Source organism: Pavona decussata, unplaced genomic scaffold, assembly GCF_977016875.1.
Source record: "Pavona decussata unplaced genomic scaffold, jaPavDecu1.1 SCAFFOLD_78, whole genome shotgun sequence".
Taxonomy (NCBI): domain Eukaryota; kingdom Metazoa; phylum Cnidaria; class Anthozoa; order Scleractinia; family Agariciidae; genus Pavona; species Pavona decussata.
The window spans coordinates 84,995-95,000 of NW_028145496.1; the positions used below are offsets into that span (position 1 = coordinate 84,995).

At 36.9% G+C, this 10,006-nt stretch overlaps 2 protein-coding genes across 2 annotated transcripts in view; both read left to right on the top strand.

Annotated features, from left to right (window-relative positions):
• LOC146476158 (fibrinogen C domain-containing protein 1-like) overlaps window positions 1-10,006 on the top strand; it is a 58,360-nt gene that overhangs the window by 7,350 nt on the left and 41,004 nt on the right. The gene's annotated exons all lie outside the window — the stretch shown is intronic.
• LOC146476159 (lactadherin-like) overlaps window positions 3,917-10,006 on the top strand; it is a 6,152-nt gene continuing 62 nt past the window's right edge. Inside the window, exons 1-4 of the mRNA XM_085114634.1 lie at window positions 3,917-4,279; window positions 4,749-4,863; window positions 6,962-7,356; window positions 9,046-9,184. Of these exons, the coding sequence (XP_084970760.1) occupies window positions 3,917-4,279; window positions 4,749-4,863; window positions 6,962-7,356; window positions 9,046-9,184 (1,012 nt within the window). The remainder of the gene's footprint in view (window positions 4,280-4,748; window positions 4,864-6,961; window positions 7,357-9,045; window positions 9,185-10,006) is intronic.

A 10,006-nucleotide genomic window follows, 5' to 3' on the forward strand; every position in this document is an offset into this window, starting at 1 on the left:
TTTCCTTCTGAACACGTTGTAGATAAACGTTGCCAAGGTAATATACTTGAGCTACAGGTGTTGTCGTCCGCGTAACTGTTAACACTTTGCATTTGGAGGCGTTAAACTTCATGTTTGATTCAAGGCTCCAGGTGTTCAAATTTGCCAGGTCCTGCTGGAGAATATCTCAATCCTTCACTGACCAAATAGCTAGTCCGATGAAACTTGGTATCATCAGCATACAGAGCGGTGCTAGTTTGCACATCGATGACATCAGGAAAGCTCCCTGATGAATATCACAAAGAGCAGTGCGCCGATGTGACTGGTAAACGCTCCATGATTGGAAAACTTCAACTCTAAAATAAATTAGCTCCAGAGTTAGTGTCCTCTTTCAAATAAGTAGATTTTAAACTCCTTTCAGATCAAAGATGAGGGACAAACACTAGTTACTAATGTGCAGCTCAGTGAGTGCTGAAGGCAATTCATGGTTTTTAAAACGTGTCATAGTCAGTCACGTGACACTAAATATGGCGTGAGCGCCTGTCACGAAATAAACCAATCAAGACCCGAAGTTTCAACATGCAAGTGATGCTAAGCACGAAAACAAAACAACAATAACAAAACGGGCAATATGGGCCAAGCACAGGAATATGGGCTTGAGCCAAGTGACGACTGGGCTTAGTTTTGCTCCTTATTGATTGAAAACAAAAACACCGTGCTTTCTCTTTCTCTGATTGTTTACGACTTGTTCCCTTAGAAAATGTTAGAGCTAACTAAACAGGCATACACTTACTTGCTTCTTTTGTAAATAGTTGTAAACATTGTGAAATAAACTTACCTTAACTTTGCTCGACATGGCACAAGCGAAAAATCTTTCAATAAAAGTCTAGTTCAGTGTCTTTTAACAAGACTTTTCAATACTGTTCTTATGTAATTTACTACGATTTACAATTTCTTTTGAATCACCTTCAGGGAAACCGATTCTCGTAAAATCCAGACTGAATTACTTTGATAATTGAATCATAAAAGTATAAACTTTCGACTTGAATTTTTGCCTTGTATGTTTCGTACACGACACTTTTAAAATATAACAATAGAGTTGATGTTCGCGAGCGTAGATATGTTTTTGGCTAAAATGAGTTCTGAGAAGGGCCAAAAACATATGTACGCCCAAGAACACCAACTCTGTTACTATTACAATAATTTCAGAGGGCATTCACAAAAGGAATCAAAGACAGTACAGTAAGCGATCGGATCGCGATCAGATCGCGTCGGCGATCAGACAGCGATCAGATCGCGTCGGCGTTTACAGCTGTTTCGACAAAGGTTGTCCAAAAAAATCTTAAAAGCGTACGCGACAATGCCGAAAGGTAGTCTGCGAAATACTCAATAAATTTCAATAAATGCTCAGAATCCATATTGCTCGACCGTACAGCGAAGCCATGAGATGGTGGGCAATATGGATTCTGGGCTTTTATTGTAATTCATTGGGTATTTCCCAGATTATCTTTTGGCATTGTCGCGTACGCTCTTACGCTTTTTTTGGACAACCTTTGTAGAAACAGCTGTATTTTATTCAAATTTTTCCCAGATAAATTTCTGAAAAAATCATGAAGTTTGAGGGCGTTTGCTCGAATATTAAAAAAAATGTTTATGTTCAATGTTCAAAGTTGCCGCTTGCACAATTCCCCCGGTCTAGATATGGTAAAGAAACGGCGCATCAGGTAACTTGTCAATCTCTTTTCATGGTAACTTTTCTACGGGCCCGTCCATAAAGAAAGCTTTCTTTCTAGAATTGTAAAAAAGTGCTGTCGTTTCCATCTCCGGGGATTCTCCAGCGTTTCTTCAGTAATTCCTTCAGACGCTCCGAAATTTACGTCTTTGTCAAGACTAATGGAGCAAAGAACAACAACAGGAACCTCGAAACCACCTTGTTCTAACCCAGTAGTTGATGGCTTTATATGGTAAACTGACCAGTGACAAAGTTAGCGTTCATGGGGTTCTGTCATTGCTATTTTTTGTTATGTAACGAACTAAGTTCATTGAAATAAGACAAAGTTGGTGAAAATTTTTTCACCTTTTGTTAATGTTTTTGTTGATCCAAAAAACCTTTATGACCGACAAATATAATGAAAAGTTCACCTAATGAATAAACGCTAAGGCCCAGATAAACAACAGAAGCCGAGTTTTAAATAAACGCTTCCGGAGTTGTATTCGAGAAAATACAGTATAATCAAGACCCACCGCAATAGCTCGCCTTGTGCATGCGCTCACGTGTTAAAATGATGTAGTATGGGTGGGGTTGGTGGGAGTAAGTAGATCTCAATGCAGTTTGATGTAATATTTCATTTTGGATACGTTTTACATTATTATTTACACGATCTTGAATTTTCTCCTCGTTTAATAACAACTGTCACAAACTTGCGAAACCTATTAAAATTTGTGTTAGAAAGTTTATAAAACGTTTTTGTCATTCAAACAAATTTACCATATTGAATCTTTTATAAATGAAGATAAAGCTTAATTTGATTTAACTACTGACACCTAAAATAACTTGTTTTTCTCTGTCTTGCAGCTGCCGGCACCTATCTATTTTTCAAACTGTCCATAAATTGAAATTCATACTTTACGTGATAGATGCGATTTATTTACGGCGAGAAACCTCTAAGGTATGGTTGAGACGGAGAATATGAAAAGTTTTCTTTAAGCTTGTTTATCACCAACGAAATAACGATCATAATCATAAGCTTCATTTATTTCGCTTATGTCTCAGTGGGAACCCTAAAAACAGTGATAACGGGATCGATATAATCGTTAGAAAATGATGGATTATTTCCTTGTGATTATGCTCACATTTGTCTCTGTTGCTCTTTAAAGTTTGTTTCCAATCGATCAGAAGAACGTTATGTCCATGATTATGATTATATCATGTTTATGTTTATGTTCGTCATGCCGCTAATGGAAGCCACCTAATCCTTGTTAATTAAAACGTTGTTCCATACAGTCATTTAGAGAAAGCCCCGTTAAAACTTTCAACCCCAGTGAATTGTTAGTTCGAATGTTAAGTTGCACAGAATTCTTTAAAAATGAATGGGTTTATGCTTTTGTCAGTTGCTAATTCCCTCTACATGCACTTACGGGTAAAAATGACGCAGTAAGTGTATGTTGGGGTAAGAGAGTAAGTACGCCTTAATGCAGTTTGATGAAATATTTTTTTAAGGGTTTAGATGATTATTTACGTGATGTTGAATTTTCCGCTCCTTGTTTAATGTTAACTGTCACAAAACTTGCGAAACCTGTTAATATTTATATAAAAAGAGATTATAAAACGTTCCTGTCATTAAAACAAATTTACCATATTGAATCTTGTAGAAGTGAAGATAACTTAAAGGCTTTAATTTAATTTAACTTATTGACTACAGACATCTATTATAACTTGTTTTTCTCTGTACTCTTGCAGCTGCCGGCACCAATTTGTTTTTCTAACAGTCCGTAAATTTAAACACATATTTTACTTGATAATCGAGATTTATTTACAGCTAGGAACGGTTAAGGTATAGTTCAGACGTGAATATGAAAAGTTTTGTTTAAGCTTGTTTCTCACCCACCAACGAAATAACGATCATAATCAGAATCATAATCGCTTATGTCTCAGTGGGAACCCTAAAAACAGTAATAACGGGATCGGAATAATCAGTTATAAGAAAATGATGACTTATTCCTTGATTATCTTCACCTTTGTGGCTATGCATGTGTTTTATGGTCTTTTGTCAATGATTATGATTGCTATTATGATCGTCATGTCGTTAATGGAAACCACATAAGCCTAGATCATCACAAAGTTGTTCCATACAATCATGTTGATCGAGCCCTATTAAAAATTTAAACACTAGGGAGTTGTTAGCTCGCATATCAACTTGCATTGAATCCTTTCAAGATGAATGGATTCGTTCCTTTTTCAGTTGCTATTTCCCTGTACATTACGTTTCATATTTTGGATCAGTGCTTGTGCGACGACGCTGTTAGTCTCAGTCGTGAACAAAACAAAAGGCTTAAGTATGCCCTCTTCAAAGATCACTTATTTTACGCACTTCTCGTTCCAACCATTACAACGACCTCGTTCACCACCGGAAAACACTGCCTTTTGCAATGCTTAAAAAATGAAAGATGTTTTTCTACAAACATTGGTGCGTTTCCTGGACCAGATGGGAATTTCACCTGCGAGTTACTTCCAACGGACAAATACAACGCATCTGAAAAGTTCCAAGCAAATCATTCCTTCCATCATTACAGCATTATGGTGAGTTATTGCACGTTGCTTTCTTTGTTGTATGTAAATAATAATGTTACAATTTTTTTACGTTGTTTAACATTTACAATACTTTGGGTTTCGCGTAAAGAGAAGTAAAAACCACCCTTTTAGCTTAAGACTCGATATTTGCGACCAGGAGCTTTCCAGCGCTTATCATGCCATGGCAAAAACAACGCATAACCGCCGCTGAGAGTGATTATATAAAAGGAAACTATTAAGCATCATGGTGACGCGGGAAAACTCCAGACTGTTGATAGAAAACAACGAAAGAAGATCAGTTGCGATAGTTGAAGATCGAGAGAAATTTTTGACGAACAGTACAAATTAACAAACAACGTAACTCTTTCGTTTTCGATATGCACCTGCAGCGTGTATAATATAGGCAGTCTGCTAAATTTTCCGCCCTCCAGGTGAGCACACGGCATGTTTAACTAGTACTTGGCAATTTTTATTCCAGAGTCCTTGTGAAACATTTCCTTGTCAGAATAAAGGAAGGTGCAGAGCGCTTTACGAGACAAACAGTTACTACTGCTCTTGCACGGAAGGTTTCACTGGAAAAAACTGTGACAGAAGTAAGTAACATGAACAAGTTAGCATAATATAATGGCAGCACATTGCTCGTGAAAGTTCTTATGCTGTCCACGGTTGCTTTTTTGATTCTCGGTTTGGTCTCTATCATGTCGCTGTCGTGTTTAGTTTTCTACGCCGTTTCAGATTTGCAGTTCTCTGCACTAAATACTTTGGGTTTCGCGTAAAGAGAAGTAAAAACCACCCTTTTAGCTTAAGACTCAATATTTGCGACTCATCATCCTTTCGGAGACTTTTAACTGAGTTAAATTTTAACGGCTGCCAATGCAGCAATTGCCTTTGACCTGATTTATTTTTATTTATTTATCTTTATAGATAGATGTTATTTTTTAATTTAATTAGTAGTTATTATCTTTTTTTATATTGTCAAACACCTTTATCATGAGCCTGTGGCTCGAGGGACTGGGAGACCACCCCCTGTGCATTTGACATTAAATAAATTACTTACTTTTACTTACTTACTTACTTACTTACTTAAATATCCACAAAACTTCATTAAAGTGCCGAAATTGAACGAAAAAATAATCAGAACCAACAAAGGAACACCAAGACCAGATAAAAACATAAAATTTTTCGTAAGAAAAGTAACTTTTCTATATTTTAAAGAGGTTTTTTTCCATTTTCTTAATAAAAAAAACCCGGCCAGTCAAAATTTGGTTGCCATGGCAAAAAAGTCGATGAACAGTAACTAACCACACCAAATTCAAGACAAATTTTCGAAAAAGTTTTGAAGTTGCCGGGCGTTTTCTCAAATTTTAAAAAAGTTATTCAGGTTCAAAGTCGCCGCAAGCGGAATCCACCCTCCACCCGGTCTAGATAGGATTAATAAAAAAAAAAAAAAAAAACAACAAAAAAAACAGGGGGCAGTTTTGAAACGATACCAAAGACATACCCTTTATTTAAAACCAGACTTGCAAATAAAAAAAATGTACAATTAGAAACGTTGCTTTTTTAATCAGAGGGGAAAAACGAAATTTCCGAAGAGAACCTTCACGGAGCGAGGACAAGAACCAACATCAAACTCAACCACATACGACCAACGTCGAGTCCAATAGTCGATTCCGGGTCAGATTGGTGGGAGGCGAATATTGCCACTACTGTGGCATCTCATTAGGTTAAGATAGAGTAGAGTAGAGTGAAGTGGATTGGGGGTAGTCCAGAGTGTAAAGGAAAGTGAATGCTAAAAAAGTGAAATTTCATTTGAGTTAAGTGAACTACAAAGAAGTAGTTTGATGTAAAGTGAAGAGCACTGCAATCATAAAATAGAGAGACTAAAAAACATTTGACAGAAAGTGAAGCGATACTGTTGAAGTGACGTCAGTAGACCTGTATCCTGGTAGACAGAGTGGCAAAATGAGTGCACACGCTTACGCGTGCACTAGGATATGCTGTTCCTTGCTTGCAGTCGAAGTGTAGTTCGCAGACTGACAAAGTTCCCAAGTTCAACCTTCACTAATAATGATAACAATAATAATAATAATAATAATAATAATAATAATAATAATAATGTTTAATGCTTATATTGCGCTTCACTACTCTAACTTACCATTTTTGCACTAAAGACAACCATCCATCCCCTTCAGACCAACGTTTTTCCAAGTAATGCCCCTCAGACAACATGTCGGCTTTGCAGTGGGTAATGATAACTTTGCCTTAGAGAACCCGGCAGCAAGAATTTCTACGGGGAAAATAAAGTTGTATAAGGAACGCTCGATTTCAGGGAGAAAATTCACTATCGATACAAAGATAAGATTTTGTTTGCTAAAAAGATATATGTGGTTGGTTAGTCCCTTTGGAATAAAAAAATAATTAATTAATTAATTAATTAATTGATTAATTAAGAAAAGTCCCCTTGGAAAAACCCTTGAAAGTGTCAACCTCAGTTGTGGCATTTGATGAAGTCAGAGCCTTACTGCCTGTAAACTGAAACTTGGAATTTCTGAATTTTTAAAATTGCCACCATATTGACACCATGTTGTTTCTATGAAGTGGTAGCCGTTCCCTCGCGGGCGGGAAATAGCAGCTGCAGTCAGTTTCCCGCTGCTGCACTGCATCGTGGCAGTATTTTTTCCCTTCCTTTAGCCTCGCTAAGTAGCCTCTCGTTGATTTTAGAATGTGAAGGCGCTCTTGGCATGGAAAACGGTGAGATTTCTAACGGACAAATCACTGCCTCCTCAGTGTACGATGAATACCATCGCGCCTTCCAAGGCAGGCTACATCATAAAGAATCGGTGAATCCATTAAAAGCAGGAGGATGGGTGTCACGCTTAATAGACTCCAACCAATGGCTAAAGATTGATTTAGATAATCAACACACTACAGTGACACGTATTGCAACGCAAGGAAGAAATTCTCACGACCTATGGCCATGGGGGAATGCCCCTGAGAGCAACTGGGTAGCTAAGTACAAGTTACAGTACAGTAACGACAGTGTGACATTCCATTACTTCGTGGAACAAGGGCAGAGCGCAGACAAAGTGAGATAAGTTGAATCGCTTCTATCAATTTGATATCATGTATCAGCTTTCAATGCGAATCTGTCGAAGAGTTAACTACCCATAGGCATATCCTGTGGCAAAACAACCATCTTAATTTTTTTAAACATGTTTGTCTCAAGAGCGAAATGAAAACATGGGGAGGGGGAGGCTTACATCTAAACTCTAGTTACAACATAAAATGAGTTTATTGATTTATTTCTGCAATGCACGAGTAGAACAAGCTTAGACCACATTAGCACTGATTAGATCAAAAGAACATATGACATCTTGTTTAGGGCAAGATCCTGTCTTTCCTCAAAGACATTACGTACAATATATAATGTTTTGATTTATCCATATTTGACATATTGCAACATAATTTGGGGAAGTAATTATATCTCCAGACTTGATATAATTTATAAAATCCAAAAAAAGGTTATCAGAATTATGACATTTTCAAAATACAGACAAGAATCTAAGCCACTTTTTCTATCATAAAGATTATTAAACATATATGAACTTAACCGTTATCAGTTAGCCATTTTTATGCATTCGTACTCCAACGGAAGCTTGCCTTTCATGACGAATGATACTATCCATAGGTACAACACTAGATCTTCTAAGAAATTACATGTCAACTTTCAGAGAACAAATTATGGAAGATTCTCAGTGAAACATAAAGGCTCTGAAACTTGGCCGAATAACTTACCAATACTATTAAAGCAAATTAAAGCTCCTCATACTTTTAAGAGAAGAAGTAAAAAGGTTCATCTTAAATCAACCTAATTCTAACGAGGCATGAGAAGTCTAGAAATTTAATAATATAAAAAAAAATCTGTTACAACTCTTGTAAACGTTATCTATTTAGGTCTGTTACATGTATGTATCTGCCTTATCCTTAAGATGGCCTCCTTTATTGTATAATTTACTACAAAATCAATAGAACCAAGGGTGATCTCCCCTGAAAAGCTATTACAAGCTTTCTGAGATCATCCTGCTACTAAATAAGTAACTGTAGATTCAATTGATAGAAGTAAGAAAAGTGGCAAAAATAAAAAAAGTAAAATGAAGTAAAACATTTTCGTTTTATTTAAGACATTAAATAAGAACTGAACTGAACTGATAGGACTTACCAGGCGTTTGGTCAGAAATGAAACCTTCCTGGTACAGGTGGTGAAAAGGTACCTGAAAAGCCTGGTAAAGCTGGTTTGGGCAGACAGGTGAGAACCCTTAAAGCTACAGCTATCCAATGGTGTCTATGGCTCCAACTAAGTATAGCTTTTGTGCCTGCACCAAAACCATACTGCACTAGCATTTTGTGGCACAAATGAAATGCTAATTTTGGCACGTTTTGAGCGCAAGAACCGGGAACGTTACTTTCAAGCACAACTCAGGGAAGCTCTATTTAGTAAGTGCCGCTCGAAGCGGAAAGGATGTGAACGAATAACCGGGTAGACGTCCCATAAAAAAATCTTGTACAGATTTACATCCGCAGAAATATTTAATGATGTGTGCAAACCTTTCTGTTTACATTGAGACTGGAACTGTTTCACTATCGGCATATAAATTGACCCGGTATTATGGACACAGCCTAAATTAATTTATATACTGCATTTGGAGGAGTTTTGAGATTTGGTGAATACGACCTTTTTTAGTGGGCTTCGCTAAAATCTTATCTTCTTGCCTTAGGAGTTTGTTGGCAACACAGACGAAGATAGTGTTGATTATCATGAGCTGAACCCACCAATCACAGCGCGTTATATCCGCTTTCGTCCAACATCTTGGAATTATCGTATTTCAATGAGGGTAGAACTTTATGGCTGTAAAGGTAATTAAAGCAAATACAGGTTATTAATGTGAAGATGATAATAGCAATGTTATACAGGTGGTCTATGCAACTCAATAAATAGCATTTCCCGTGGTAGATCAACCGGCGGTAAAATATTTAATCTACCAAGGGAATAATTTATTTATTTATTCATTCATTTATTTATTCACATTTTTTTGTCCGCTTGAACGGAGCGTGTTGGTTCAGTTTCCTCGAGTATCAAAACAAGCATGCCTAAATTTATTTAGACCACAGTAAATGTCATGAGCGCTTCTTGTATCTAGCAATTTACCATTGTAACTTAAAAAATGTAGTTTCAGATCCTACCAAAGAAAAATGGTCAAATTTACGACGATGAAGGTATCTCAGATATGTAACCACACCTACAACAAACGGCAAAAGAATTCTTGCGATATCAAATTGTGCTTTTTGAAAAAGTTTTTTTTTTCTTTCTTGGCACGAAAAAATGCTTGCTGAACAAGATTTTGGGGCTTGCCCGAGCCTTTCCTCGATCTATCCATCCAATAATTCGCTTGTTTTGTACATCTTACTAGCCAAACAATGTTCTACTCAATAGAGCGACTGGACATTTGAGTTAAATAACTGAACATGATGGAGAAGATATCGACAAACTTAATCTGATAACACGAGTTTCGATATTGATTTACGTATCTATTGGGGATAAATGTCAGTACTCCATAACTGGTTAGCCTCCTAGACACACTGATTCAGTTGCTAGGCAAAAACTAAGCTAGGAGATGCCATCATGAAGGCGAATTCTGTTGGAAGAACTAATTTTGTGCAATGGGCAAACTTGTTCTC